Raw genomic sequence first — 26,996 nt, forward strand, 5'->3', positions numbered from 1 at the left:
CCCTAGTAGTAGCACAAGCAAGTATCGTGAGACAAGTTGAAGGACGCGCTGCCGAGTACGCTCAAAGTCCGCTGTCCGAAGTACAAAGTATATCAATGGCAGATTACATGTCGGAGGGTTGACACGCGGCCGAGAATCATTCAAGTCGACAGCGTGTAGGCGCAAGAATTAGGTTGGAGCATATGAAGGAGGGTTAAACTATCAGCTACAAGACAGGGCACTTAGTAGTAGTAGTAGTAGTACTTACATAAGCGAGGCGGTAAGTAACGAGATCCGAAACAGGCAGGGGCCCATCTCTTCAATAACCTTTGCTTGTTGATAACCTTCTTCTTGCCTCCTGCCGCCGTCGATGTATCGTTGGCATGGGCGTTCATGGCCTTACCACCTATCTCCGCGAAAACAAGCATATCCTCTCTCGTACTGTCCAAATCGTCCAGTCACAACACCTGCATGACCTCCTCAGAACCCCCGTAGTTGTCGATGCATGGTCGTGAGTATAGGACCATGTACTGATCGTCTAAGACTCTCAGCTAATCACATACTATATGATACCGCAGATTCATATACGAGATCATCTATCGTGCAGACCTCCCTTGGGTCTATGGCGGCGAATACAATCAGTTCGCCAGGCTGGTCGAGCACGTCGTCCGGGCGTGGATGGACGTCGGCTTGGAGCTGCACTTTGTCTTTGATGGTACGTCCTTGTTCTTCCACCTTCTCCTATCTCGTTCTCTCGTGCTGGTCGAAATTATGAGCGCGGTTACAAGCATGGATAGGACAGCGGCCCAATACCGCAGCACGGAGACTAACCAGTACACCTCCCAGGCCCATACCCCACCCTCAAGTTCCCAACTCTCGTCTCGCGCATAACCCAGACCCACATCCAATCTTCACTCCTCTTCTTCCGCACCTCTGCCACCGCCCGCACCATGCCCCGCTTCCTCCACGAGACCGCGATGCTGCCTCCGCTCGCGTACAGCGTCTGCGTCAACACCCTCCTGCGCCTCGCCCATGCAGCAGACGACACTAGCAGCGCACTGCATGTGCACTTTGCCGACGAAGAGGGAGACCCGTACGCCGTTGCGCTCGCGGGCCGGCTGAACGCGTACGTTGCGGGCAAGGACTCAGACTTTGTCGTCCTCAATTCGGAGGGGTATCGCGGGTACGTCCCTCTCGACGAGATGGCCTGGACGCTTACGTCCGCAGCGCCGTGGGACGGCGAGGGGAGCGTGTACTCGGTATCCGTGGCAGGGGAGTCCGAGGCCGGCGACGGAGGCGTGGACAATGACGGGTTTCAGACCGTTCGCAAGGGCAAGTCCAAGAAGAAACGCACCGCTGCGAAGCAGGACATGCGCCCGGGACGGGGCATCCTCCCGCCTAGTGCTCTCCCCACATCCGAACCCCTAAATGACGGGCAGCTTGGGCTCTCGTTCACCGTATACGAGCCCCCGACGCTCGCTGCTCAGCTCGGCATCCCGGTTTATCTCCTTCCGCTGCTTGGTGCGTTCCTGGGGAACGACTATACAGGAGCCTCGGGCTCGGACGATACAGGCCCGCCACCAGTGACAACGGCGGAGATCCGTGCCAAGGGCCGTCAGGCGAACCTCCAGCGACTGTTCTTCGATCGCGGGCTCACACACGGGCAGCGCATTACGCGTGTCGCGGACACGCTCAGTGGGATCCTCGCTGCAGCCTTCGGGGGCGCAGCGAGTTCGGGCGCGAATGGCAAGAAGAGGGGAAGGAAGCAGCAGATCGGCAGTGTGATGGAGCTCATCGACGCAGCAGTAGTGGATCTACTGGTGCGTCCGCTTGACACGTTCGCAGCAGGCGAGCGGGAGGCGGTCGTGGAACGGATCGCGGAGGCGACGCTGCAGTATGCGATCCCTAAGGCGGAGGATGATGGTGCGGGTGCGGGTGGTGTAGAGGGTTACGATGTCGAGGAGCCAAATGCGGCACTGAAATGGACTTCGGATGCTTGCCCGCTGCATGCGTTCGAGGCATGTCCGTTGATCAGCATGCTCTCGGGCCTCATTCGCACTCGCGACGCTGCGCTCGAGGACGACGAACTGATGGCGCGTGCAGAAGACCCACTCGAGCAGGTCAGGGAACGGTACGTCGCTGCGTACCGACAAGGCGTGCTCGACCCGCACATCCTTGACACGGCTCATACGGCAACGATGTGGCCACGAATGTTCCTCGAGGACCCGGACAAGGAGACTGTGCAGCGGACCGTGGGGCGGGCAATCCGGATGTGGACGTACGCGGTTCTGGATGCAGGGATCGGTTTGCCTCACGCGCCTGAGCCCGAGCGAGAAGGTGGAGAGGAGACAGACGACGGCGATGATGAGCTGGTCGATGTCGTGGAGGAAGACTCTGAGAGTGATGAGGACAGAGGGGCGGACCCGCTCGCACGCCTGCGCGGCGCGTTGAAAGAACTCGACGGGAACGAGGAGGATGGCGCACCGCCTGCGGGACCTTCAACGTCGGTGATACCGCAAGACTCTCGCACAAAGGTCGTCACGGAGTACGTCAGGCGCGGCACGCGCCTTGCCACGGAGGAGATAACCGTTTTTCCCCTCGCGGAGTTGCTCAAGGGTCTGCCGGTGGACGTTCCCTTCAATCTGGCGGTGCCGCCCCAACTGTGGTCTGAAGAGACTCGAAGGGCATTGCTACTCCGTGCGCTCGCGTCGGCCAGTCCTGCGGTGTTGAGCCTGGCGGACGATGACGTGGTAGGGGTGCTGGCGGTGCGATGGGTTGTACGGACTATGCATCTCCGTGCTCAAGAAAATCCCGGGGTCAAGGAACGAATTCTCGAGCGTTGGACGCAGGCAGAAGCCAAGGCCGTCCTCGCCTCGTTCTCTCTGGGCCAGCAAGACACAATTGCCTTGCAGCATCCTCGCGAGGCGGACGATTCCGAGGGACCTGCACTTCCCCTTGAACGACACATTCAGCTCGTCACGCAGGTTTCCACGGCCGTAGACGCGATCGAGCAGCTCGTTCAGGTCCTCCTCCTTTCCTCTACATCGACTATCACCAGTCCTGCGCGACGGTTCTCTGGCGTGCGGTGTCATGCCCTGCTTAGTGGGAAGGTGCCGCTTCCGACTGGAGTGCCGGATGAGAAGGTATGGACCGCGTGTCTGGAGGGGCTGGAGGACGCGTATGCGGTACTCCCGCAGAAAAAGAAAGACAAGAAGGCGAGAGCGAAGGCCACCCCGCCTGTCGCGAAGACGGCAAGTCGGGGAGGGGCGAAGGGCGGGTCTCTTTTTGGGTTGTTGGCGGACGTCGAGGCCTGAAGAGGTTGTATGTTATGAACACTATGTATCGAAGACCAGCTGTGTTGTATAGTAACGGTGTATGCATCCTTGCTCTGTATCCGTCCGTTCCCTGCCATCTGGGCGAGTCACTCGCACACGTTCATGCAGCCTTGAGCCCAGGCGCTCGCAGAGAGGAGCACTTGACCTCGGACCTCGACCTTCGCGCAGAGTGCCTCCGGCCTCTCTTGTCCACCTGCTCAGCTTTTACACGCTGCCGTCTTCTTGAGGGCCTTGTAGACTACGCTTTATCTTTGCTCTCTGGCGAGGCCTGGCGAACACGAACAATTCTACCCCGGACTTGCACAGGGTCTGTCCCTCAGACTCGTATTACTTCAGTAGATATCAGTGCTCGACATGTCAAAAGCTCTGTCTTTGCTTTCTCCAGCTGTCGCGGCATGCAGAGCATCCTCGTCTCGCTTCGTGACTCCGCGACTGCTACACACACTTCACGCAAAGCCAATCCCGAGACCGCAAGGAAGTAGTGAAGCAGGGAGGATAGTCGTTGGAGTACAAAGGCATAGGTCATATGCAACGTACGTTCTTCATCTGCTGCCTTGAGCGAGACTCGACGCGAGCGCGTCTCCCGCCGTCGCGTCCAGTCTGTCTCTGCTCCAGTGGAACGGTTACTGAATATCTCATAAGCTAGACGCGTCACGCATGGCATCTCTCCAAAATCTGTCCTTATCGTCAACAAGCTCCGCACGAAGCCTGTCGTGGAGGCGATAGAGGCCCTTCTGAAGTACGTGTTCACCGCCCAGTCTGTTCACACTCCCCCTCTGAACGAAATACGTACAGATATATCAATGAGAAATATCCCGAGGTACAGGTCTACCATGAAGACCGTCCAGATATTCCGCCAAACGCGAAGGTGTGGCGACCAGGTGCGTACGGACGCAGCATGTGTTGTTCGGGCACCCACACTGACTCTACCTGCCAGGACCCAACGCAGAACCGATAGACCTTGTGATTACTCTCGGCGGAGATGGGACAATACTCCATGCATCGTCTCTCTTCAAAGTCGGTGCTGTACCACCGGTGTTGAGCTTTTCGATGGGCACGCTGGGCTTCCTCCTACCGTTCCGTGAGTGCAGCTCGATGACGTTGGTACGGGATGTGTGCGTAGACTGACGCCAATGCATGTAGACATTGACGACTACACAAAAGCCATTGACAGCGCATTCGCGGGACGAATAACTCTCCTGCATCGAATGCGCCTCTCGTGCTCGTTTCAGGACTCGGGTGGCGAACACGTCGATACATATTGCGATGGTATGTGTCTCCTCTCATCGTTCTGTTTGTACGAACATTGACTCATCATGCGCACTTCAGATTGGCAGGTCATGAACGAGATTGCGCTGCACCGCGGTTCAAGCCCTCATCTGAATACTATAGACGTGTTTGTCGACGGTCAGCACCTGACTGAAGCCGTCGTGCGTACCATGTCGCTGCTCTGGTGCCATACTTCTTCTACTCACCATCGCTGTCTCTTGACCAGTCAGATGGACTGATTGTGGCAACTCCGACGGGCTCAACAGCGTACTCGCTCTCTGCAGGAGGACCGATTGTCCATCCATCGCTGAGCGCGATCGTACTGACACCCATATGCCCTCGAAGCCTCTCTTTCCGTCCTCTTGTCTTCCCCTCCTCCTCTTCAATCACGTTGAGAGTACGTCGCATAATTACATTATGTTCGTCATGCATCATACTGATTACGACCCACTCTAGATCAGTGAGCGCTCCCGTGCCTCCGCCGGGCTCTCCATGGACGGCCAGATCTCGCGCGTCCTCTCTCCTGGAGAGTCTGTCACCGTCCGCGCCTCGCTGCACCCCATACCCTGCATCAACCGCTCGTCAATCACCGAGCCGCCGCAAATTCGCCACGGGGAGGAGGAAGGCGCGATTGGCGGGATGAGCGGAGAGGGCGTCGGTCCGGGGAAAGAGGACGACTGGGTGCGGGATATTAACAATCTGCTGCAGTACAACGCGACGTTTCGAAGTAAGGCGTTGGCGAAGTATTCGCGGTCGTGAGAAGAAAGAGGTGGAGAGGAGACGCCTGTATCATAGTTCGTAGGTGAGTGGCACTCGGTTTAGTCGTTACGTTGTGGATGCTGATGCTCTGTTCAAGCTGTCATGTCTCCGCATTTCACTATCGCAATGTCCGTTGTTCGTGGCGAGTGGTGTAGCAACGAATACGTACAGAAATCACCTCCATTTCGACATGGCTCGAACGCCTGCTAGTTGTCACTGGCGAAGATACTCGACGAAAGTACACTTGACAAGTCGTCTGGCACAACTCTGGTCAGTTGTGCAGCACCTCAGTTATATCCGCTCAGTCGGCTTGTACTCATTGCGTTCTCTGAACGTGTCAATCAACTTCCCAGCGCCATAGCAAGATAAAGACAGATAGCTAGATAGGCCATGCAACGCACGAATCGAACGAGTTCCAACGACTGGGCACTAATCCTGGGCCACCTCGCCTGGAGCACAGCCTGATGATTCCCCCAAATGGCCTTGAGCACATCGGCGACGTCGATAGCATGTTTTGAGTCAATATTGACTGCATATGACCCTTCTTTAGGGTTGATGACTGTGCTGTAGTACACCAATCGGAAGTACGCCATCCGGGGGCCGGCGCCTGAGCGGACGACTCGTGACTTACATAAGTACAGTGCGTACCAGTTCAACCGCCTTCTGTCATTCACCTTCGTCCAGCGCGATCCCAACCTCCGCGACAAGTGCCGCGCCTCCCTTAAGACCCACGCCTGGCACTAAGCCATCACCGAGGACGAGCTGGCTGCCAACTGCGAGACCGGGCAGCGTGCGGCCGAGTTCATGTTCGGCGCGTCCCAGTACCTCGACAATGCCGCCGAGTACTGCAGCAATCACGAGTGCGTGTCTAAGCTTTTGCGGCTTCTCATGCGTCGCATAGCAGGATACACCCTCCAAATCGTCGAGGCGGCTAAACGTTACATCAAGATGGTCAAGAACACAGTGGATGCGCTGGAGGACGTCTTTGATAGGCAGAGTGGGTCTGCCGGGTAGGCTCATGAGCGGTAGTCAGTGAAGGGACTGCGACGAAGGTGATCTGCTATTGTCCAAGTATAATTGGTGTTGGCAAATTGACTCCCATCCGATCTCATGGGTTTGTTGCTTGAGGTGAGGCACTCGGACGAACTCCAAGGGAAGCCTCAAGATCGGACGAGCGGCGTCGAAGTGAGTCTTCCGACTACACTTGTTCGCCGTCTACTGCCTCTGCGGCTATATACCGGGCCTCCCATGCACTTTGCGCGCTCATTCAAGTTCGCACTTTTGCGAACTAGAAAGGTTCGTCGAGAACAGCGCCCTGCGGCCTCCTTATGCGTCCAGCCTCCTTCATGAGATGCTGGCTGGAAGCCGTTCAGACCTTGAGGTATTAGGTCTCTTTCTCACCAGCTAGAACTTATCGTCAGGTGCGCAAGGGTTCACCCGCGAATGTCCCAGTACGACGACCGGACAAGGTCGGCGATTGGGCACAGTTTCTCTCTTGAAGGACATACGAAAGGCCCCGTCACAGCAAACAAGGTATAATTTGCGGTGGGTGAACGTAGGTACAGCAAGTGCGCACGACGTAGGGTGGTTCGCGCCCTGAAGGTTCCGCCACCGCTGAACAGACTGAGCCTTTTGACCCTCTATGACATCGGTACGATGTCTCCTCGGAGAGGTCATGTACGTAAGTAGTGCGCCACGTGGCCACAGCAGCGTCTCTGATCGCGTTTGTTCCGCACTTGTGTCCTCCCGTTCTCGAACTCGTCCCTCGAGTCCTTCCGCCCGTCCTCGTCCATAGGCATGTCCTATCTTCGGAAAGAGAGGCTCGTCTTTCACTTACGCGCAGTCCCCATCTTGCAGCCTCGCCCTCCTCACTCCTCACCGCGTTCATTTCACCTATTCACCCACTCGAGCCCCGCTACCGTGACCCGTTGCTTGCCATGTCGCACGTTTTCCGCCATGGCCCTTCCTCGCAGCGACAACGACCTCTTCGAATATACGTCAGGGCGGTGGCTGTAAGTCTCATGCCTGTAATTATACGGGACATGCACCTAACTCGTTGTCCAGCGTTAACGACAAGCTTCGCCACGCAGAGCGCAGACGTCACTTCAACGTCGACGCACTACGTCGGCTTGCAGCACAATCAGTCAACCGGAAACCTGATGACATCGAGAGCCTGCGAAAACTAGCCGAGGGCGGGTTCAACCGCGTCTTCCTCATCACCATGCGCGACGGCTTCCGCATGGTGGCCCGCATCCCGTACTCGACTACCGTTCCCAAGTACTTCTCTGTTGCTAGTGAAGCGGCTACGCTGGCCTGGCTCCGTTCCGTTGGGGTATCTACACCGGAGGTATACGGATACTCCCCTAAGCCGGACAACGCGGCGGGAACTGAGTATATCTTCATGCAATACATAGAAGGCATTAGCTTGGCCGACGTGTTGCCCGGCTTGGATGAAGGGAACATCATCTCCATTCTACGCCAGCTCGTTCAACTGGAGTGGAGTATAATGACGTTAGTATTCGACGCCGGTGGAAGTCTGTACTTTGCCGAAGACCTGGCGAATGCACCCGGGTACCCCTCCGGGCCTACTAAGCCGGGCATCCCGCTCAAAGACGAGCGTTTCTGCATCGGTCCAGAAACAAACCTGTCTCTGTGGTTTGGTCGGAGGTCGGAGCTCGACGTAGACCGAGGACCGTGTACGCCCCTTACCTACCTTCTGTCATTTTTCCTGAAACTAACTGATCGCTCTAGATGCCACGATCGAAGAAACCCTCGTAAGAGGAGCTGAAAAGGAACAAGCGTACTTACGGCGGTTTGGTCGACCGCTGTTGCCCTTCCAGCGCATCAGGAGGGAAGCTTATGGGTACCAGAAACAGCAGCCGTCAGACCACATCGAAAACCTGGACCGTTACCTCCGCATCGCACCGTCGCTGGTTTCCAGAGACAAGAGATTCGACTACTTCTGCATGCGCCATCCCGACCTCCAGCCGAGCAATATCATTGTTTCTCGGTCGCCCGACTCCAACTCGTACGTCATCGCCAGCATCATCGACTGGCAGTACACCTCTATCCTACCTCTGTCTCTGAATGCCGATATACCCAAATGGCTGCAGAACAACGATGGTACTGGCTGGCAAGCCGAGATGCCGCCTTCGTTGCCAGAGAATTTGGACGACATGGACAAAACCCAGCGAGAAAGAGAGTTGGAACTGTACCGTCGCCGCTTTCGCCATTACTACTACGCCGAGCACACGAGGAAGTACAACATCTTTCACTGGGTAGTGTTGGCGGAGGCCGTGGGGACGCTCCGTCGCCGCCTCTTCCGCCACTCCCGTGACCCGTGGGAGGGCGAAACGATCGAGCTGAAGCTTGCGCTGGTACAAGCAACCGAGCACTGGGAGACGCTCGCAGGAGAAGGCGTGCCGTGTCCTATCGCGTTCGACTCCGATGACGCACGCGAGACGATGAAGCTGATTGCGTTGCAGGAGGAAGCGGAGGACTCACTGAAGGCGGCGCGGGACATGATCGGCACGGTCGGGTCGGAGGACTGGGTTCCTGCCGAGTACTACGAGGAGGCTGTGGCGCGCAACAAGAAGTTCAAGGAGGTTGCATTGTCGATGATCGAGGATGACGAGGAACGGGCTCAGAATGCGGCGAACTGGCCCTTCGATGACAGGGACGAGGAGGACTACATGTAATGAGTCGAACTAGACGTTTCGCCAGTATTGGGCCGTGTTGTGTCTACTCCTTCCGCTAACATTTGTGATCTCCTTTCCCATGCGCGGACGTTGTCCCTGCGCTGACGTGACCGCTTGCAACTCGTGAACGTTAGCGTTGGTACTGGACTGCGCCTGCGGGAAACTCGCCCTAGTTCATCTGGCGTATCATTCGACGACAACGTATATTGCACAAAGAGCCCCAGACAAGGCCAGAAAGACATGGCTATAATCGTACACAGCCGAGAGCATCAAGACAGCGAACATAGGAGACTCGGACGACACAACATGGACTCGGAAGATGGATGACAATAGTGCAGGGTCCGGGACTGGGGGCTCGGGAGCTACGCAACTCCCCACCGGGGCTGCGCAATGGTCGGAGGCCGCCGATTGGGCATCTGGAATGTGAAGAGCGGGTGTCCCTCGCGCCGCAGCGTAATGTACGTGCCCTCAGGGATGATCCACTCTCTCCCTCCGGGATCGAGTCCATGCATGCTGCGCTCCAACGACGGAAGTTGGCCCGTAATCGCCGTCGAGGACTGCCGGTTCATCGGCGTTGACAGTGGGTGGCTACTCGGGCTGACCTCAGGGTGGGGCATGTATCCGAACCCGCCGGGTGGGCCCGTGGGGTGCAAGGAATGCTCTGGGGGAAGGTTGATGGACACTTTGCGCCGGGGGTCGTTAAATTCGACACAGAAGTGGCTGTAGAAACCCATTCCGCCTTCCCAGATGCGGAACACGAAGGGGGAGTTGGGGATCTGGACGGAGTAGACGGGATCGGTTGGCTTAGGCTTCATCTGCAGTGCGCAATCAGCATCGTCACAGTCCAGATGGGAGAGAATATGTGCGAGCGACATACCCCAATCACCCGAACGCCAGCGGTCTTCACAAGGTTGTTGTAACTCTCCAAAACTTGGTCTCTCGTCTGCGGAGTAGCGCCCATGACCTCGAGCATAGCGTTCAGGGCATCCTCATCCGCCGGCGTATGGCCTGGCACGACGCTCATGAGATACTCATCAAACCAGCAGAGCGGAGTCGGACGGCGGAGGCGGCAGACTGCTGGGAATTCTGGCCCTGCCTCGCTGGCTGTAGGGGCTGCGCAGAAGCGGACGTCGGACGGTGCATCGTAACAGGAGGATTGCAGGAAAAGAACAAAGGCGGAGCGTCGTGCCAGTCTGTTCCTGTGAGAGGTGGTTGGTTGCAAGCGAGCAGTGTTCGAGGCTGGAGCCGAGCATGATAGATAATTATGCCAGCACGTGACCGTGTTTCAGGGTTAGGTTCTACAACACTCGAGCAGCCGCCTTGTTCACCTGCTCAGCTTCTACATGCTGCCGTCATCTTGAACGTCTTTCAGACTACCCATCGTTGCTTCTCTGTAGAGGCCTGGCGAACGCGAACAACTCTGAACTGTGGCTTTGCTACATTCCGATGGATTCTCAGTTCCGGTCGGTCTCTCAAACGCGTGTTCGATAAGCCGAAAGCTCTGTCTCTGCTCTCTCCAGTCGTTGCGGCATGCAGAACATCCTCGTCTCGCTTCGCGGCTCGCCGACTACTACACACACATCATGCAATGCAAATCCCGATACCCCAGACAAGGTGAGGCAGGAAGGATAGTTGGTGGAGTACAGAGGCATAGGTTATATACTGCCTTGAACAAGAGACCCGACGTGAGCATGGCGGCCGCGTCTCCTACTGTCGCCTCCTGTCTGTCTCTGCTCCAGTGGAACGGTCACTGAATATCTCATAAGCTAGACAGCTAGACGCGTCACGCATGGCATCTCTCCAAAGTCTGTCCTCATCGTCAACAAGCTCCGTACGAAGCCTGTCGTGGAGGCGATAGAGACCCTTCTGAAGTACGTATTCAGTGCCTAGCCTGTTACACTCCCCCTGAACGAATTCATGTAGATATATCAGCGAGAAGTATCCCGAGGTGCAGGTCTACCATGAAGACCGTCCAGATATTCCGCAAGGCGCGAAGGTGTGGCGACCGGGTGCGACCGCATGCAGAAAGTGTGCTCAGGCCTCCACTGACTCTACTTGTAGGACCGGACGTAGAACCGATAGACCTCATAATTTCATAATTACTCTCGGCGGAGATGGGACAATACTCCATGCATCGTCTCTCTTCAAGGTCGGCGCCGTACCACCAGTATTGGAGCTTCTCGATGGGCACGCTGGGCTTCCTCCTACCGTTCCGTAAGTATAGTACGATGACGTCGGCTAGTATGCGTAGAGAGACTGACACCAATACACTTAGACATTGACGACTACACAAAAGCCATTGACAGCGCATTCGCGGGACGGAGCTCATCGCCCCTAAGGACCTTATCTTCTACTCGAAGTCTTGGAAGCCCCTCGGCTCAAAGTGTTCCCTCGCCGCCGTCGTCGAGGAGATCACAAAGGTGGACGCTGCGGTTCTTAAGCGTCCTCGGCTCTTGGGTGAAATGAGCATCGCTCGCCGTATGTCATGGGCGTCCGGCCGTGAGACGACTCTTGTCGAGGACCGGGCGTACTCTCTCATGGGCATCTTCGGGATTCTCATACCTAACATCCATGGCGAGGGCAGCGAAGCATTCATCCGCCTCCAGCTGGAAATCATTCGTCGTTCTGCAAATCAGAGCATCTTCGCTTGGGGGAAACCATTCGACTTCCAGGTATTCCTTGACAATGCGACCGCTTTCACCGACAAACCCGACTGGGCCGCTGATTTCCGCTGTCTTCTCGCGTCTTCTCCCGATAACTTCAAGGAGAGCGCGAATGTCGTGCCCTTTCCCGTCGACCAGTTCACCGACCACACTCATTCTGGGATTGTATGCGATACCCCCGAGTACACCCTCGCGAACTACGGCATCCAGATCCATCTCCCTCTTTACGTCCTACCAGGAACGTCCGTCGGCCTCGCGCTTCTTACCTGCAAGGAAGCAACCACAGGGGAAGTTGTAGCGCTGTTAGTCCGTCGCAGGCCTATGGTAGAAACCGACCGCTTCTATGTGTCGGGGTGCATACTCGGAACGTGGGTCCTGTACCCACGTCCGGCTGGCACCCAACCATGCGCGTGTTCCTCATCCAGCCGCAGAGACATGTCGCCTGCTCTTGCATCTTGCAGGAGGTGGAGCTCACTCGCGTGTACCTTCATAGCTACAACGCGAACCCGCGGAGCAGTATCGCACAGGGTCTCGCGAGTGGCTACCTCCGACGGACCCACAAAGGCGTAACCGGTAGATCTGCAGACAGCAAATCGAAGCGGGTCTCGTTCGTCCTCTTCGGCTCGCTGTTGTGGCAACTAGCACAGCCGGGGGTTCATGGTCATGGGATATGGAGAGGAGAACCCTGCTCATACTGGGTGGGCACCTCGAAATCTCTGGCGTCAGGACCCCGGGGTTGGCTTGCGTCTGACACTGGAGTATCCGGTCGCACGTACCAAACCCCAGCAGACTCTACCAGCTCGTCATGCTGCTGTGCTCTTCCGTTGCCACCCCCTGAACCTGGAGTTGGCTGGTGATGCGTTCGCGATCGTCTTCGGTATCGCCGACTTGGGCACAGTGTGGGCTACAGTGGCTCTTGTCAAGCCCGACTATCGCGTCGATGGAAGCAGTGCTAGCTATGCCGATGACAAGCTCATGCGAGGTATCCGGGCTCGCTACAATGGCACTACGGACACAATGGCGGAGTCCGAAGGCTATGATATCGCTCCGTGGAGGAACGGCACGTTCGTACAGCAATCTGCAATTAATCCACAACGCATCGTAAAGGTCACCCTCACTCGATGGGAACCGGAGGAGGAATACGGTGCTCTGGTTACAAGCTCCGTCGTGACCTACGCCGTGGGATTGGAGGTCAACGTCTGAAATTGTGGACGATGAGTGAGGAGAAGATAAAGAACTGTTCTCGTCTTAGCAATGCGAGCGTATGTTGAACACGCGACCAATTCAATACACCTATGGAATCCGATTCCATGTGCGTCTCTGTGGTCTGATGCGCAGTGCGCACTGCCTGGGTGGTCGCCATCCGAGGAACCGTGGCGCAGGAGCCCCAGAACTGAACTGACAAATTACTAGACCGCGTAATATGGCATCGCTTTCCTTCCCAGCTGTCAATGTCGGTATTATGACGCTCGACCATAACTTGCCTCTTCGACTCAACATCGCCCCCTAACCTGTGCCTCAAGCTCCGTTGTACACCGCCCCAGCGTCAGGACAGTCGAATACATAAACCATGGATCGCGAACGAAGTACGATGTAGAACGCTCCCACTGTGGAAACACCGATTAACATCAACAAGCTTCTGTTTTCACGGGTACGCACTTCCTCGCTGACTTGCGTCACAACTGACATTATTCAGAATGTGGCTCTTGAACACGCGAACCTACGAACTGAAGAAATTTGATTCGGATAGCGACCGTCCTCGATACGCTATTCTGTCGCATGTCTGGGGGAAGGAAGAGGTCAGCCTACTCGACATCCAGGACTTGGCCAAGGCGAAGAAGAAGGGAGGCTTTGTAAAGATCTCACAGTCCTGCGTCGTCGCCCGCCAGGATGGCTACAACTGGATCTGGATTGACACCTGCTGTATTGATAAGACCAGCAGCGCAGAGCTGTCCGAGGCCATCAACTCGATGTACGCGTGGTACGGCGAGGCCGAGGTTTGCTATGCTTACCTCAACGACGTGAAGGACTCCAGTCAAGAGGATCCTAGCGCAGACGGGTCGTCGTTCAGGTCGAGTCGATGGTTCACTCGAGGGTGGACTCTTCAAGAGCTCATTGCTCCTCGCTCCCTGTACTTCCTGGCCCAGAACTGGAGACGCCTAGGAACGAAGCGGAGCTTGGCGGATGTACTCCAGGATGTGACGCTAGTCAGCCGATCAGTGCTCTTGCACGAACGTCTGCTTGACGATGTCAGCATCGCACGGAGGATGTCCTGGGCCTCACGACGGGAGACCACGAGGGTAGAGGACAGGGCGTACTCACTGATGGGTATCTTCAGTGTCAACATACCAACCATCTACGGGGAGGGCGAGAAGGCCTTCATCCGCCTCCAGCTCGAGATCATCCGCCAGTCTCCCGACCAGAGCATCTTCGCATGGGGCAAGACTCACAATCATCAGGTCTTCCTCGACAACGAGCACTCCCTCTCCGACGGGCCGAAGTGGACGTCCGAGTACCGCAGCCTGCTTGCCTCCTCCCCCGAGATGTTCGCCGACTCGGCGGCCGTCGAGTCCGTGCCGCTCGAGTCCTTCGGTGAGCGGCTCACGCTGACGATCCCTGTGCCCGAGTACTACCCGACCAACTATGGCATCCACATTCACCTCCCGCTTTACCGTATGCACGGCACGCCGATGTGCTTCGCGCTCCTCGCCTGCCGCGACAAGCAAGGCATGCTCGGACTGCTCCTCCGACGCATGGACAACAGCCCGAACCGGTACTACGTCGGGTTGCACGGGATGTACCGCCCGCTGCGGCCGCCGTGGCACCCGTACTTCCGCATGTTCCGCGTGCCGGCGGGTGAGAGGGACAAGAAGGCGTTCCTCGAGAAGCTCGTCGTGTCGGACATGTACCTCCACAGCCACAACCCGAACCCGCAACGCAGCCGCGCTTTGGGCATCGCGGACAAGCAGCTGCGCCTGCATGCGCGGACGCTGCACCAGGCGAAGCCGCCCCAGCAGTTCACATTCATCGTTCCGGGGTGGCTCGTGAAGCGGTTGCAGGAGACGGGCTTCTGCTTGGAACGCCCGAAGGGTGAGAAGCCACCCGGGTGGACGCCGACGAAGGCGTGGACTCAGAAGGATAGTGCGCTGACACTCACTATGCGTGCGCCGGACTACCACCGGGCTGTGGTCCTCTTCCGGGGTCCAAAAAGGGAGGCATTCGCGTTGGCGATTGGGGTGACGAAGACGGGCCTCGCGTGGGCAGAAGGGGTGGTGAAGGGTACCGTGGGTTCGGTAGACGGTGACTGGGATGGCTCCGGCCACGACGCCGCCAAGCGGATATGGTCGAAGTACAGCGACGTGGGCAGTGTGGACAACCGCGGCCTCGACATGTGGAAAGTTGGCACGCGCCATTTCGGGGACGAGAAGACGCGGGCGGTCAAGGTCACCTTCACACCGTGGTTAGCGGACGAAGAACGCGGAGTAGTAGGCAAGGGAACAGTTACGTACACGGTTGGGATCGAATTGAGGGGCAAGGTATACCTGGAGTGGAAAAGGCTATCGTCCTCAGAGGACCTGTCAGAGAAGGCGTCGACGTCCAGCCGCATTGCGAACGCTCCGCGGGAGTCGCGACGGGGGAGAGGCGGGGAGAGGGGATAGGTCATGGGGCATGCATTCATCGTGATACATAGGTACACATACTAATCGAGAGCTTCATCGAGAGATCATCATCATGAACCGCAGAGACTAGAGCCGCAGACTGCAATAACGCGCGCGACGACATCAGAAGGAAGAGACGAGTTAGAGTAGACGTACAAAAGAACAGAGATCGGGAGCGATGTATAGAGACGGAAGACAATAGGAAAAAGAAGTAAGGAGGGAGGGAAAGGAACGCAGAAGGTTACTCTATGAGTATGAATGAGGGTGCGGAAAGAACTGACGAATCGATAAAGTGTCACTGGAAAAGAGAGGTGAATTACCGTGAGGGACCCGGGGTCGCCGCCGCAGGATGCTTCGCTTGCTCCTGTCTCTGGAACAAGACCTCCGCCCACAGAGGGTTGGGAGGAATCCGGCCGACGAGGGCCTTCAAGATGTTGACCCTACGCATCGTCGAAGATGAGCTCAGAGAGCAATTCAGGCCAAAGCAGACAAAATACGCTCACCAGTTGGCCTTCTCCTGGTCCGTGTCCGCATAGAACGTGATCTGGTGGCCCTCAAACTCGAGCTTGAAAGAGTGGCTGACACCGCCAAGACCATAAGGCTCAGAGTCGTCGTAGTCGCTGCGAACAGTCGCAGCAGATGCAGGACTCCGGACGTCCTTTTGCTCGTCGTGGATGCCAATCGCCTTGCGCAGGTCGATCGTCGCAATGGCGCGCTTGGTCACATCGTTGTACGCAACCAAACTGCTCCCAATGAGTCGCAAGTGTCGCCGACGCCACGTCTGAGATGCATATGTATCAGCTCCCGGCCTTTGACAATGGACAACCGATCCTGGAAGGGCAAGAAAACTCACATTGCAGTCCCCACCAAGCTGCGTCAGCATCCCCTGCATATAGCACGACTTATGCCACCGGGTATGCGTCAATCCCCGGTGGCATTCCTCCAGGCTCTGCGGTAGCTGCTCGGGCTGGATCCCCGGCAGCGGCGGGAGCCTAAAGATCTGGAGAACTATCTCCCCAATCTGGAGCGCCTTCGCTGTGTTACCGATCTCGATCTTCTGTCCGATGAGGGGGAAAGATGTCTCGAGCAGGCGCGTGTCGCAGTGCGCGGCGATGTCCTTGAAGGAGATAAAGGCGCGCCCGAGAGAGCCGTCCGGCTTCAGATACCGCGCCAGGTTCTCTTGCGGCTTGAACACGGGCGCGGGAGGTGGTGGGGGTGGGGGCGTCGGGGTGAGCTCACGCGTGAGGGTCTTTGTCTTCTTGGGGGACCCGAAGAGGAAGCTGCGCATCCCGCGGGAGCTGCCGCCTTTCGAAGCGGGCGGGGGGAGCGGTTGGGGTGGAGGGCGTGCGGGCTGGGCTGGAGGCTGGTTGGCCTTCTGCTGTGCGACGACGTGAGGATCCCTTCGGACCTTGATCGTCAGCGTGAACTCCAGCTTGCTGTGTTCGATCCTATTCGGTACAGACAAGAGATATCAATTGATTGAGGAGAGCAAACGAAGCGGGAATGACGCACAGTTCAAACTCCTGATCAATTGTGCAGTCCCGGTCGAGAGGTGCGTCAGGCGTCGTGACGAAGTGGATGCCGTTGTTCAGCGTGCAGCTGATCTTGGTTGACTGCTCCGGAATGGGTACCTCGAGGCCGCGCAAACCGACGACTATCGGCCAACATCACGTCAATCCTCGCCACTCGTGAACTGAAGAGGATGAAGCCCATACCTTTCACAAAGACTTTGCCGTGCGCTTTGCCGGCCTTCTGCTGCTCACGAAGCTCGCGTAGCTGCTTCGCATGCTCGTTCTGTAGGACGGTCACAATTCACAGGCAGTCATAAGACATCAAGGTACACTCACCATGTCAGAGGGACGGCGGATAGTCCGCCATGGCCTGCCGTTCTCCATGTCGCTTGAACCGTCAGTTCTCGCATCCGACGAGGCATAGATCGTCTCCGTATGCTCGCGCACATGGTACTTCTATATATGCACACGAGCGCAGAGCGCGGAGAGGGGGCAAAACATAGCAAACAGCAGTTAGCATCAAACAATGCAACGCACTCCAAGGCAGGGAACAAAGCAAAAGACTCACGCTGCGGGTCCGATTCTCCCGCTTTCGCAGCTCGCGGTTAATCGTGTCCGCGAGGGGCGCGTCCTCGCTCCGGAGCGCCGTCAGGTCCAGGAGGTCGTCGTCGTCTTTAGAGCTTGTCGTGCGACGTTGGGCGGCGGTCGGCCGGGGAGCAGTCGCGTCACCCGTGCTCATGCTCCGCCTGCGCGCGGGGCGTGAGGGGACGGAAAGTGCGGCTGAGCCCATGCCCACGCCGCTGTCAAACAGTCCCTCGTCGCGCTCGCGTGCCTCGCGTTTCTTGGCCTTGATGAGCTCTTCGCGAGCGCGGATCGCGTCCTTGGCTGGGGGCGGGGGCGGGGGCGGGCTCGCAGATGTGGGCCGGGCGGGCTCTATGCCGCGTGTTAGAACCTCGCTAACATCGACAGACGGGTCAAGGTCAAGGTCGATGCCCATTCCTTCGTCGTCCTGGGCGATGTCCGGCAGGGCAAAGGTAGCTGCCTTGACGCCCTCAGTGACGGCCTCGACGCGCAAGCTGCCGTATGACTGGCCCTCGGAGACGAGAGACACGTTGCCGAGGCTGACATTGACGTCGACGCCTGCGCCCTGCGCCATGTCCTCCATGAGCTTGTCGAGTGCACTCACGTCGCCGAGGTGCATACTGCTGTGCTTGGCACGGGCGGTCATGCCGGTACCGAGACCCGCGCTCACGCTCATGCCCTCCTCGCCGAGGGCAAAACCGCGCCCAAAGTCGAGATCGAGGCCCTCAAAAGCGGTCTTTGCATCCATGGCTGGTCGACTGCCGTCGATGCTGTGGGCGCGCTCTTGCAGAGTTGGACGCGGCGGATCGATGGGTTGAGGCTCGGGGTCGATAGACATGACACCGTCATGAGTCGGGTTGTGACGCGTCATGGGAGGAAGGCCGGCACGCTCCTCTTCCGCAGGTTCAGTCATCTGGGAGGTATCCCCACATGGCTGCTCATCCCGCTCATCATGCGTCTTCTCGACAGGCTCGGCTGGCGGAGGGGGTGCAGGGCTACTAGTCGCAGAGCGGCTCGCCTCGAGGGCATCTTCACTCTTCCTGCGGAGCAGCCGCTCCTGTATGGCCTCGCGCGTGATAGGACTACGGCGGCCACCGCTGGTGAGACTCCCTAAGCTCGATGCGCTTGCCTGTTTGAAGATCTGTCTCGGGAATGGTGAACCAGATCCCGAGCGCGGAGTCAGGCGCGAGGGAGTAAGCACCGGAGTGGACCGTGCCTCAAGGGAACGGTCAAAGGAACGGTCGAAGGAACGGTCAAGTGGAGTGCCGGACCTGGAACGCGTGCGAGGCGATGAGTTTGCCACAGGGGCAAAGGAGGCGCCGGTGAGGATGTCGCCGTCGTCGAGCTTGATATCGGCGAGGAGCGAGTGACTGTCCAAGTTGGTGATAGAAACTTCGGAATGACCGATGGAGAGGTTGGACGGGTCGAGGGAGTCGTCGGAGCGGATGGAGCGGAAAGAGTCCTCGAAGGGGGCTTCTTCGTCCTTTAGCTGAGAGTGTGAGTGCTCGGGGTGCGGAACTGAAAGTTGGAAGAGCATTAACGACGGGAGCGAGGAGAAAGAAGAGGGGTAGAAGGGGTAGAAGGGCTTACCTGGAGAACCAATTGACGAACCTTCGTAGACGGGCTCCGGGGAAGAACGGTGCTGGGGTGGGGACTGACCCGGGGGTTTAGCGGGAGAAGGGGACGGGGGGAGTAGGTCTGCATCCTCTTCGTCTTCATGGCGAGGAGGGGTATGCGGAAGGGCTGCTTGGAGCATAGAGTCAACCATACCGGTGAGGCTGTCATTGCCGATTTGGTCGATGCCGTCCTCGAAACTATCCTCCATGGGTGCATCCTCGTCGACCTCGCCTTGGTAGCTGAACCCGTATCCGTATCCGTTCTCGTCGTAGGAGACATCAGCAACGTCGATCTCATCTGCTTCAAACTCGAGGACGTCGCATCGCTCGTCAAAGGTGACGGTCTTGCGGCGCTGGTGCTGGCGTTCGCCAGCGATACGGGGGCCGTGCATTCTGCGTGGATTGGACAGAACGCTGCGGACGGGAGAGGGGACGGGTATGTGGGAGGTCGGGAGAGCGGACTTGGGCCTAATCTTGGGGGGTGGCACGGGAGGCAGAGGGTCGTCGGGAGGTTCGAGGGGACGAAGGAAGGGGCTCTTGGTGACGGGCTCAGTCTGGCAGAGGAACTGGAAAGCCCTGGACTGTCTGCGCTTGAAGCCGAGGGGCTTCTCGTTCTCTGCCTGGGCATGCATGGAATCGGGGCGTGGACGCTTTTCGCCACTTGCACGGCGCGTCGGGGAGGCGGGGACGATCTGGCTCTGGCTCTGGGGGCGCATGAGGCGGAACGGGGACTTGCTCACGAGCTTGTTCTCGCGCACATGTTTGAAGCTGCTTGACGAGCGACGGGCGACGAGCACCTCCGCTTGCGATTCGGACGGCGGCGGCTGCGGCTGTGGTTGGCGGGGGGAGAGGCCTTGACGAGCTTGCGGGGAGGCGTGCTTGTTGATCCTGAGCGGAGTCGTCGGTCTTGCGACGTCGGGGTCGGGGGAGTTGGACTGCAGGCGCTCGCGCAGAGGACGCGCGGAGCTCATCGTGTCGGTCGACGGGCAGCACGGCGGGCACGGCGAGCACAGCGGAGAGCAAGAGCCAGAACAGCGTGGGAACCTCCGTCTGCAGTTCGCGTCCCTTGTTCAACAACGCGCATCACACGTGACCGCGGCGTCTTGGACGCGTCTCAGACTCCTTTGTGCCAGTGCCCTAAGCTTCCTTTCTCCGAGCCCTATGCAGGCCGCACGCGTAAACACGCTTCTAGACCTGATTGCGTCGCACGATGACGATTACCAAGACCCCAACTTCCATCGTGCTGTTTACGGTGCGTACTCTCATCTCAATCGCCCACAAAACGCGGCTTTGACCATGTCAAACCTCCGTGGTAGACCACATCAAGGGACAAGTGAATCCCGTTGTTCCATCCAGCTCATGCCCTCCTTTTCCCGTTTTGGCCTACGCTGTCCGCAACATCCTCGAACCCTCCTTTCTCATCCAAGAAATCCCCAATCTCCTCCGGCTGATCGTCCACCTCGAGCTCCTCCGACAACACATCGTCGGCACAATGCAACGTATCATCCGCCACTCGGATGATCCCCGCATGCCCATTTCTCTCGACTCCGATCACTACCGCGTGCTCACCCAGCTTATCGGCCCGAAGCGCCTCGCCGCCCAACGCACCGTGTACCGCAAGATCGTCAACGGTTGCTGCCTACTCGTACGCCCTGTCTACTACACTCTTCAATTCAATCGTTGACTCCCACGCCCAGCACATCCACCACCTCTGGCGCATCTACAATCCCGAAAAGGACCCTCCCCTCACCACCTCCCTCATCAACTATTTCCCAACCTTTGTCCAGCGCGACCCCGACCTCCGCGACGAGTGCTGCGCCTCCCGTAAGACCCACCCGTGGCACTACGCCATCTCCGAGGACGAGCTCGCTGCCAACTGCGAGACCGGTCAGCGCGCCGCCGGGTTCATGTTCGGCGCGTCCCAGTACCTCGATGATCCCGCCGAGTACTGCAGCAATCACGGGTGCGTGTCTGAGCTGTCAGCTGTGTGTATGAGTACATTCTCATGCGTCGCATCGCAGCTTTGACCCGGATACACCTTTCGACGACATATTTCCCCCTCCAGACTCTCTCCAGATCGTCGAGGCGATCAAACGTTACATCAAGATGGTCAAGAACGCAGTGGACGCACTGGAGCATGTTCTTGAAGGACACAGTGGGTCTACCGGGTAGGGTTACGAGTGGGTAGTCAGGCAAGGGACTGTGACGAAGGTGAACTGCTACTGTACAAGTATAGTTGATATTGGCGGATTCACTCCCGTTTGATCGATCCCATGGGCTCATAGCTTTAGGTCACGTACTCCAACGGGAGCCCCAAGACCGGACGAGCAGCATCGAAACCTCCTGGATCACTACGTTTATCTGCTGTCTACTACTGCTTCTGCGGCTACCCTACCGAGCCTCTCTCGCACTTCTCGCTGTCGGCCCAGGCGTTCTGTGTTGCGCTCCAGGATGATCTTGTTTCTGCTGGAATCCACGTATACTTGAGTACTCTGCGCGCTCGTTTAAGTCCGTACTATTACGAACTAGAGAGTGCGGATAACTGAGAGGTACGTCAATTCGATCCCGCCCAGGACCAACTCGGGGCACAAATTGCCCGGATGGGCGGCACGGTGCCAGAACAGTGCACCAGGCTCGCAGCACTAGTGCCAGCCTTTAGTTCCTCGTACCTTTGAATCGAGGCTGCAAGCATCGACCATCACCATAGGACCCCGCGCGACGGGTCGCTTCTGGCATGAGAGAACACCTTCGTTGGTTTACCGATGGCCTCTATCCCTGTGACATATTTTGCTTGACGGATAGCTAGTAGCACACATGGTTGTTTCGACTCATCGAAGTTGGAAAGTCATCATGTGGTTAACCTAGAAGACGGTCTGCATGCGCGTGTTTTCGCCTTGATACACGTTGCAATGGGTACATAAATTTTGAGTACTACCTTACCTCATAGGTCTAGCCGTAGGAAGTGAGCGAGTGCGGTCACTGCGGTGGGACGGTAGAAGGGAGACTGTTTGTTCGCATTGAACAAGGCAAAAGGAGATCACTAATAACTTATCGCATCGCGCAAGGCACTATAGTGTAGTGGTTTATCACTTGGGATTTTGATACGTATTGCGGACCGGCCCCTAACCGTGCCGGTCCGCGATCCGTGGATCTTCCCATAACCCAGGTTCGAACCCTGGTAGTGCCTTTTGTGTAACTCTTGAGTGATTGCCCGGCTGATGTTTTTTTGTCTAGTTGCTCCCAACAAGATGGCGTAGTATAGAATACTCTTCTGATTGGGGCCGACCATACATTCGGAGTCAAGTAGCTATGATGCCTCCCTTCACCATGTTCCACCCAACTTGTTCGTACGTCCAGCCGAACACCTTGCCATCATCCGAGTATGAATGATAACGCAACAACGAACGGTGCATCCCTGGCTTCTTGTGTAGCTCATCCAAAGTTGACATGTCCTCGTCGGTTAATTTCAGCAGCTGCAGATCTCTCAGCATCGCGCTCTCCTGAGCTGTTAGCGAGCGACGTACCGTAATGTTTTGCTTGATCCTCTCCGGGTTCTCGCTCTTCGGTATGACGACCGTTCCGCGCTGTACGCCCCAGCTGAGAGCAACTTGCCCTGGAGTCGCGTTGTGTGCCTTCGCAATCCTGACTACATCCTCGTCGGTGAGGAAGACTGGTTTGCCATCATACTCCTTCGGACGACCTAATGAAGATACAATGCCTGAGCCTTCAATCGGGACAAATCAGACACACGAACGCACCGAGAGGCGAGTATGCAGTTAGAATGATGCCCTTCTCTTCGCAGTACTTCTTCAGCTCGAAGGACGGTAGACAGGGATGAAGCTCGACCTGGTTCGTGGCGGGCACGACGGACGCTTCCTTCAAGAGCACCTCCAGGAGCTTGACGGAGAAGTTTGACACGCCGATGGCGCGCACCTTGCCGGTCTCGAGAAGGCTCTCCATGTCTTTCCAGGTCTCGACGAACGTCGGGCTCTGGCCGTACGGGATCGGCTTGTTGTCTGCCGTGTACGCCATCGGCCAGTGCATAAGATAGAGGTCGACGTAGTCCACGCCGAGCTTGTCTAGAGACTCTTGCAGCGACTCGGCGACGCGATCATGGTGATGGTTCGGGAGCTTCGTGGTGAGGAAGATCTCGCAACGCGGGACACCGGACTCGCGGATCGCCTTGCCGACCTTCTCTTCGTTAAAATATCCATATGCCTTTGCGGTTGAGCTTGATAAGTAGTCCATATCAAGCACTAGTAGAGCAGCTCACGGTATCGATGTGTCTGTAACCGAGCTGTAGAAGATCTTGTCAGATCATCGAATGAGTATGAATGCTGCAGGATACTATCTTACCTCCAACGCTGTCTTGCACATCTGCTCGACGACGTCGCCGCCACCACTCGGGCCCAGCCAGCACCTGCGAAGAAAATCGATCAGTTTACCCCGGACGGTGAGAACTCCAGTCCGAAGGCGTGTTGCCTCGGTCACTTGTGGACCACCGACCCTGTCCAGAGCAAAGCAAGCGCGATTCACAGATAAATAGATGCTCACCCCATGCCAACGGAAGGCATCTTGTTTCCGGTGTTCAAGGTGAAGCTTGGGATGTCTGCGGCCATGATACTGAACGAGTCGAGTGTGTTTTGAGGCAAGGTACACCGGGCAAGGTCCTCCTTCAGTGGGTGCCGTGGTCCGACTATTTATACCTATCTGCAAGGTACTCCTAAGTCTCGGGTCCATGGAAGCAATACTAGCGAATCATAACGGACGTCCGCAAGGAGCGTCGTTGAATCCCTTGATCATCCCAGGGCCGTTTCGTACCACCTGACATCCCCAGCGGCCCGAGTTCTGGTATCTTCCGCAATCGATACGGCGATTGCGCATGGCGGACTCCGGAGTGTGCTGTATAACTCGAAGAACGAGCGCGGAGACAAGACTGTCCTTTACGCAATCATCGTGACCACGTTGCTACTCACCACCAAGTATGCCGAGTGATGGTTGCGGTTCAAGTTGTTTACGCCGGCGCCTGTGACCTGGGCGGTGGTGAGATTGTGCCAATAGGCATAGATGATGTACTCTATAATTCGATATTACAGTATGTAGCTACTGCTATTGCGCTTCAGTATGTATGGGTATGATTCCTGGGTGCAACAGTGACAATCCCTGAGTCCGAGTAAACACTACAGTAAGGTATCTGCCTAGCCGGCACTGCTAACTGTCGTTGCAGTCCCGGCCGTTTGCCACATCCCGACGCCGCTAGGATGCTGACTATAGTAGCCTTCATATCGTATATCCAGCTCGTACACCTCCGCCATCGAATGCTCCGCGACACACGACCACGGATAGCTGAACGTCAGTCGGACCTGCTTCCCTCTGCTTCCAAACGTCTCACACGCATTTTTCCACGTCTGGACCAGCATGGACTCGTCCGGGTTGACATCCCTAGTCGGAGCCGTCCGTCTCGAAGCATAGGAGTTTTCCTTGCTCCCTGAGCGTCGTAACGTCCCCGTGCCGGAGGATCCAGTCCATAACAGGTCATCCACCTCAGAATCGAACCGCACCGACGCCCACAGCTGGGACGTCTGCGTTGGGGTGCTCGATAGATCGAGCGGACATACCCCGAGGTGTACCGTGAACGAAACGGGTCCGAGGAAGGAGATGCTGCGATAGTCGCCGGGAGTCTGCAGTCGGAAGCCGCCGTCCGGAATCTTGGGCTCGACATAGCCCATCTTCCGAAGCCGCTTGATGGACCGCTGAGATAGAACGATCGTGCAGGGCGGCTCGAAGAAGATTATAGAGGATACCGCAGACGAATCCGAGTCACGAGCTCCGGGTAATCGGAGTCGCGAGCTGCTGTCGGGATGGGAGTGGATGTGGACCTCGCGCAAGCTCGGCTGGATGGGGAGACTGCCATTCTTGGAGGTTTGGTGGTAGGGAGACAGGAGCTCGTTCAGCGCTGGCAGGCGGAGCCGCGTGGCGCGGTAGTAGTGGTTCCGCCGCCCACCACAGGCAATGTACCCTCCGACGAAGTACTTGTTGCTTGCGCTCGTCCGGGAATGTGACCTTAGGTATAGCGCGACAAGTCTGCCTTTACCGTCCTCGCATGCCAGGAACGCGAGCGCGGCATCGACGGAGGAGGTGTGCGCGATGCTGACCATTGGCAAGGTCGTCCTGATCCCGGAGCTCGTGTTCGTATACTCGGGCACGGTTTCAGGAGTCCGCAACCTCTCAGCCAACTCCCAGTGTGAGATGGGACTGATATTCGCACACGCTGCAAACTCGGCTGGGGATGGAGCGAGGAGTGTCTCGAGGTGAGCGGAAGGCGCGTAGTCGTGCTCCCGCGCGGTCGACACGAAAGTGCCCATAGCGTGGTCGTCGAGTGTGCGACCCCAGGCAAAGATGCTCTGGTCGGGCGACTTCTTGATGATTTCCTCCTGAAGGCGGACGAAGGCGTGCTTGCCTTCGCCATAGATTGTCGGCATGTACACCCCAAAGAGGCCCATGAGCGAGTACGCCTCGTCCTCTATGCGCCTCGTCTTGCGCCCTGCAGCCCATGACATGCGGCAGGCGATGCTCACGTCGTCGAGGGGCCGCTTGTGCGTGAGGACGCGGCGGTCGATCCCGGTGACCTTCTCGAGGAGGGGCGCCAGCCGCCATTTGGGACCGATGATGGTCCAGTCATCCGCGAGGAAGATGACGGAGGCGGGCGCGATGAGCTCCTGCAATGTCCAGCCGCGCGTGAACCACCGGCTGCGCCGAAAGGCAGAGTTGGGGGCGTGCGGGTCTTCGCCGGAAGGGACGTCGTCGAGGAGCGCATAGCACATGGCTGCGGTGCGGTACCAGACGTACATGGAGTTGATTGCCTCGGATAGCTCGGTGCTGTTCGTCTTGTCGATGCAGCAGGTGTCGACCCAGAGCCAACGAAAGCCGTCATTCCGTGCGCGGACGCAGGCGTTGCGGATTTTGAGCGAAGGTCGGCGGAAGACACGATCCCGGGCATTACGGAAGGCGCCACGGGCAAGGGAGCCGTGAGCGGGTGCGAAGTGCGGGGTATCTTGGAACGTTTGTTCGTCTTCATTCCAGACGTGCGAGAGGGCAGCGTAGGAAACTTCATTGGGATTAGGAAACCAGCGTAGCTGGAGCTTCTCTGTGTGCAAGAGCCACATGTGCGATTCTACATGGCGCAGATCAGTGAGTATACGTGCATGCACAAGGCTACCCGCACCTAGAGCAGAATGTACCTCACCAGAGATAAGGCTAGAAGGAAAAAGAATGTGAGGGAAAAGGCGGGCTTATCCTGACCTCACACTCTTTAACACATCGACGTCTTCTCACCCTCTGTCGAGGCAGTGTAATAGCACAGCGTTGCGCCCAGTTATCCCAGAAGGTTCAATGGAAGTATCTCTTTGAGACGCTGCTTCTAGAAGCACTCATGAGGGACAGATGGAAGTCGGACCGGTGCTGGTCAGGTCAGAGGATCACAGATATCGGGATTGTACTAATACTTATCACCGCCCTGAGCGTCCTTGAGGGTGATATCTTACCTAGAAGAGAACAAGGATGACGCATCCAAGTGTTCTTCGGATCTATCAGACCAGACGGCGCTCAGTTATTGCGTTGAGGCGATATCCATGGGACCCAGACGTTCACGATGCCGCCGGGAACCTGAACCGCCTCCCAAGCCAATTGTGTGACCGTCCTTGGCTTCCTACTAGCTCTGCTGCCACGCTGCCAGTTGTGGCATAACCGGCTCCTTCTTAGTCACAATGGCTGGGTATCGTGCGAGCCCAAGATTGTGTGACAAGAACGGATGTAGGGCTTCTGAGGCTTCGACTCGTGGATGTGGCAGACAAGGCACATCAAGACTCGGCAGGGCGCCTGGGCCGGGAGTACAGCTCATTGGCGCTTGCGAGGTTGAACTTGGA

At 57.4% G+C, this 26,996-nt stretch overlaps 11 protein-coding genes and 1 non-coding gene across 12 annotated transcripts; 8 read left to right on the forward strand and 4 right to left on the reverse strand.

Moving 5' to 3' along the window:
- Positions 1-306: 306 nt before the first annotated feature.
- Positions 307-3,402, forward strand: L226DRAFT_495629 (uncharacterized protein). The gene is made up of 3 exons (XM_067677524.1): positions 307-490; positions 558-694; positions 826-3,402. Exons 1-3 carry the CDS (start codon positions 363-365, stop codon positions 3,291-3,293), a joined length of 2,733 nt encoding a protein of 910 aa, XP_067529047.1. The 5' UTR covers positions 307-362; the 3' UTR covers positions 3,294-3,402.
- Positions 3,403-3,460: 58 nt separating this feature from the next.
- L226DRAFT_540666 (ATP-NAD kinase) lies at positions 3,461-5,524 on the forward strand. The gene is made up of 9 exons (XM_067681917.1): positions 3,461-3,847; positions 3,957-4,053; positions 4,110-4,195; positions 4,252-4,395; positions 4,458-4,583; positions 4,644-4,744; positions 4,810-4,980; positions 5,040-5,385; positions 5,440-5,524. Exons 1-8 carry the CDS (start codon positions 3,841-3,843, stop codon positions 5,340-5,342), a joined length of 1,035 nt encoding a protein of 344 aa, XP_067529048.1. The 5' UTR covers positions 3,461-3,840; the 3' UTR covers positions 5,343-5,385; positions 5,440-5,524.
- Positions 5,525-6,027: 503 nt separating this feature from the next.
- Positions 6,028-6,431, forward strand: L226DRAFT_540668 (uncharacterized protein). The gene has a single exon (XM_067681918.1). The coding sequence runs from the start codon at positions 6,147-6,149 to the stop codon at positions 6,354-6,356; it is 210 nt and encodes a 69-aa protein (XP_067529049.1). The 5' UTR covers positions 6,028-6,146; the 3' UTR covers positions 6,357-6,431.
- Positions 6,432-6,987: 556 nt separating this feature from the next.
- Positions 6,988-9,086, forward strand: L226DRAFT_495636 (protein kinase subdomain-containing protein PKL CAK Fmp29). The gene is made up of 4 exons (XM_067677525.1): positions 6,988-7,137; positions 7,200-7,354; positions 7,407-8,038; positions 8,094-9,086. The coding sequence occupies exons 2-4, from the start codon at positions 7,299-7,301 to the stop codon at positions 9,038-9,040; spliced, it is 1,635 nt and encodes a 544-aa protein (XP_067529050.1). The 5' UTR covers positions 6,988-7,137; positions 7,200-7,298; the 3' UTR covers positions 9,041-9,086.
- A 134-nt stretch (positions 9,087-9,220) lies between these two features.
- On the reverse strand, positions 9,221-10,255 carry L226DRAFT_617494 (uncharacterized protein). Its single transcript, XM_067687043.1, has 2 exons — positions 9,918-10,255; positions 9,221-9,855 (listed from the first exon to the last, which is right to left on the reverse strand). The coding sequence occupies exons 1-2, from the start codon at positions 10,062-10,064 to the stop codon at positions 9,403-9,405; spliced, it is 600 nt and encodes a 199-aa protein (XP_067529051.1). The 5' UTR covers positions 10,065-10,255; the 3' UTR covers positions 9,221-9,402.
- A 476-nt stretch (positions 10,256-10,731) lies between these two features.
- L226DRAFT_576368 (uncharacterized protein) lies at positions 10,732-12,906 on the forward strand (the record flags this gene model as incomplete). Its single annotated transcript, XM_067685341.1, has 6 exons — positions 10,732-10,762; positions 10,815-10,911; positions 10,964-11,036; positions 11,347-12,005; positions 12,197-12,356; positions 12,430-12,906. 6 exons carry the CDS (start codon positions 10,732-10,734, stop codon positions 12,904-12,906), a joined length of 1,497 nt encoding a protein of 498 aa, XP_067529052.1.
- Positions 12,907-13,291: 385 nt separating this feature from the next.
- On the forward strand, positions 13,292-14,162 carry L226DRAFT_495641 (HET-domain-containing protein; the record flags this gene model as incomplete). The annotated part of the gene is made up of 2 exons (XM_067677526.1): positions 13,292-13,354; positions 13,400-14,162. A coding segment is annotated over exon 2 (762 nt), but the record flags the coding sequence as incomplete, so codon positions are not given.
- Positions 14,163-15,218: 1,056 nt separating this feature from the next.
- L226DRAFT_540672 (uncharacterized protein) lies at positions 15,219-20,105 on the reverse strand. Its single transcript, XM_067681919.1, has 8 exons — positions 19,046-20,105; positions 17,442-18,973; positions 17,210-17,329; positions 17,078-17,156; positions 16,875-17,016; positions 16,216-16,810; positions 15,866-16,143; positions 15,219-15,802 (listed from the first exon to the last, which is right to left on the reverse strand). Exons 1-8 carry the CDS (start codon positions 20,040-20,042, stop codon positions 15,679-15,681), a joined length of 3,867 nt encoding a protein of 1,288 aa, XP_067529054.1. The 5' UTR covers positions 20,043-20,105; the 3' UTR covers positions 15,219-15,678.
- L226DRAFT_517130 (uncharacterized protein) lies at positions 19,756-21,459 on the forward strand. Its single transcript, XM_067678503.1, has 4 exons — positions 19,756-20,323; positions 20,388-20,716; positions 20,769-21,034; positions 21,093-21,459. Exons 1-4 carry the CDS (start codon positions 20,233-20,235, stop codon positions 21,241-21,243), a joined length of 837 nt encoding a protein of 278 aa, XP_067529055.1. The 5' UTR covers positions 19,756-20,232; the 3' UTR covers positions 21,244-21,459.
- A 676-nt stretch (positions 21,460-22,135) lies between these two features.
- L226DRAFT_t288 lies at positions 22,136-22,258 on the forward strand. Its single transcript has one exon. It is a non-coding gene; the product is annotated as a tRNA-Gln (tRNA).
- A 22-nt stretch (positions 22,259-22,280) lies between these two features.
- On the reverse strand, positions 22,281-24,092 carry L226DRAFT_540674 (Aldo/keto reductase). Its single transcript, XM_067681920.1, has 6 exons — positions 23,626-24,092; positions 23,428-23,491; positions 23,345-23,368; positions 22,830-23,289; positions 22,596-22,771; positions 22,281-22,544 (listed from the first exon to the last, which is right to left on the reverse strand). Exons 1-6 carry the CDS (start codon positions 23,688-23,690, stop codon positions 22,371-22,373), a joined length of 963 nt encoding a protein of 320 aa, XP_067529056.1. The 5' UTR covers positions 23,691-24,092; the 3' UTR covers positions 22,281-22,370.
- Positions 24,093-24,113: 21 nt separating this feature from the next.
- On the reverse strand, positions 24,114-26,342 carry L226DRAFT_495656 (HET-domain-containing protein). Its single transcript, XM_067677527.1, has 2 exons — positions 26,297-26,342; positions 24,114-26,245 (listed from the first exon to the last, which is right to left on the reverse strand). The coding sequence occupies exon 2, from the start codon at positions 26,235-26,237 to the stop codon at positions 24,270-24,272; it is 1,968 nt and encodes a 655-aa protein (XP_067529057.1). The 5' UTR covers positions 26,238-26,245; positions 26,297-26,342; the 3' UTR covers positions 24,114-24,269.
- Positions 26,343-26,996: the final 654 nt, after the last annotated feature.

The sequence above is a fragment of the Lentinus tigrinus genome (genome assembly GCF_003813185.1).
Source record: "Lentinus tigrinus ALCF2SS1-7 unplaced genomic scaffold L226scaffold_62, whole genome shotgun sequence".
NCBI classification, from domain to species: domain Eukaryota; kingdom Fungi; phylum Basidiomycota; class Agaricomycetes; order Polyporales; family Polyporaceae; genus Lentinus; species Lentinus tigrinus.

Excerpts from the sequence above, each read along its gene's own strand:
- L226DRAFT_495629 (XM_067677524.1), top strand. The coding sequence starts at position 363 with ATGGGCGTTCATGGCCTTACCACCTATCTCCGCGAAAACAAGCATATC. Across the intron at positions 491-557 it reads GTAGTTGTCGATGCATGGTC|ATTCATATACGAGATCATCT; the intron begins GTGAGTATAGGA and ends ATGATACCGCAG. Across the intron at positions 695-825 it reads GCTGCACTTTGTCTTTGATG|GCCCATACCCCACCCTCAAG; the intron begins GTACGTCCTTGT and ends TACACCTCCCAG.
- L226DRAFT_540666 (XM_067681917.1), top strand. Across the intron at positions 4,396-4,457 it reads GGGCTTCCTCCTACCGTTCC|ACATTGACGACTACACAAAA; the intron begins GTGAGTGCAGCT and ends CAATGCATGTAG. Across the intron at positions 4,745-4,809 it reads AGCACCTGACTGAAGCCGTC|TCAGATGGACTGATTGTGGC; the intron begins GTGCGTACCATG and ends TCTCTTGACCAG.
- L226DRAFT_540668 (XM_067681918.1), top strand. The coding sequence starts at position 6,147 with ATGTTCGGCGCGTCCCAGTACCTCGACAATGCCGCCGAGTACTGCAGC.
- L226DRAFT_495636 (XM_067677525.1), top strand. The coding sequence starts at position 7,299 with ATGGCCCTTCCTCGCAGCGACAACGACCTCTTCGAATATACGTCAGGG. Across the intron at positions 7,355-7,406 it reads TATACGTCAGGGCGGTGGCT|CGTTAACGACAAGCTTCGCC; the intron begins GTAAGTCTCATG and ends CTCGTTGTCCAG. Across the intron at positions 8,039-8,093 it reads CGACGTAGACCGAGGACCGT|ATGCCACGATCGAAGAAACC; the intron begins GTACGCCCCTTA and ends TGATCGCTCTAG.
- L226DRAFT_617494 (XM_067687043.1), bottom strand. The coding sequence starts at position 10,064 with ATGAGCGTCGTGCCAGGCCATACGCCGGCGGATGAGGATGCCCTGAAC. Across the intron at positions 9,856-9,917 it reads CTGGCGTTCGGGTGATTGGG|ATGAAGCCTAAGCCAACCGA; the intron begins GTATGTCGCTCG and ends TGCGCACTGCAG.
- L226DRAFT_540672 (XM_067681919.1), bottom strand. The coding sequence starts at position 20,042 with ATGAGCTCCGCGCGTCCTCTGCGCGAGCGCCTGCAGTCCAACTCCCCC. Across the intron at positions 16,811-16,874 it reads ATTGATCAGGAGTTTGAACT|GATCGAACACAGCAAGCTGG; the intron begins GTGCGTCATTCC and ends TGTACCGAATAG. Across the intron at positions 16,144-16,215 it reads AGCTTGGTGGGGACTGCAAT|ACGTGGCGTCGGCGACACTT; the intron begins GTGAGTTTTCTT and ends TATGCATCTCAG.
- L226DRAFT_517130 (XM_067678503.1), top strand. The coding sequence starts at position 20,233 with ATGCAGGCCGCACGCGTAAACACGCTTCTAGACCTGATTGCGTCGCAC. Across the intron at positions 20,324-20,387 it reads CTTCCATCGTGCTGTTTACG|ACCACATCAAGGGACAAGTG; the intron begins GTGCGTACTCTC and ends CCTCCGTGGTAG. Across the intron at positions 20,717-20,768 it reads TCAACGGTTGCTGCCTACTC|CACATCCACCACCTCTGGCG; the intron begins GTACGCCCTGTC and ends TCCCACGCCCAG.
- L226DRAFT_540674 (XM_067681920.1), bottom strand. The coding sequence starts at position 23,690 with ATGGCCGCAGACATCCCAAGCTTCACCTTGAACACCGGAAACAAGATG. Across the intron at positions 23,369-23,427 it reads TGTGCAAGACAGCGTTGGAG|CTCGGTTACAGACACATCGA; the intron begins GTAAGATAGTAT and ends GATCTTCTACAG. Across the intron at positions 23,290-23,344 it reads GTTACAGACACATCGATACC|GCATATGGATATTTTAACGA; the intron begins GTGAGCTGCTCT and ends TCAACCGCAAAG.
- L226DRAFT_495656 (XM_067677527.1), bottom strand. The coding sequence starts at position 26,237 with ATGTGGCTCTTGCACACAGAGAAGCTCCAGCTACGCTGGTTTCCTAAT.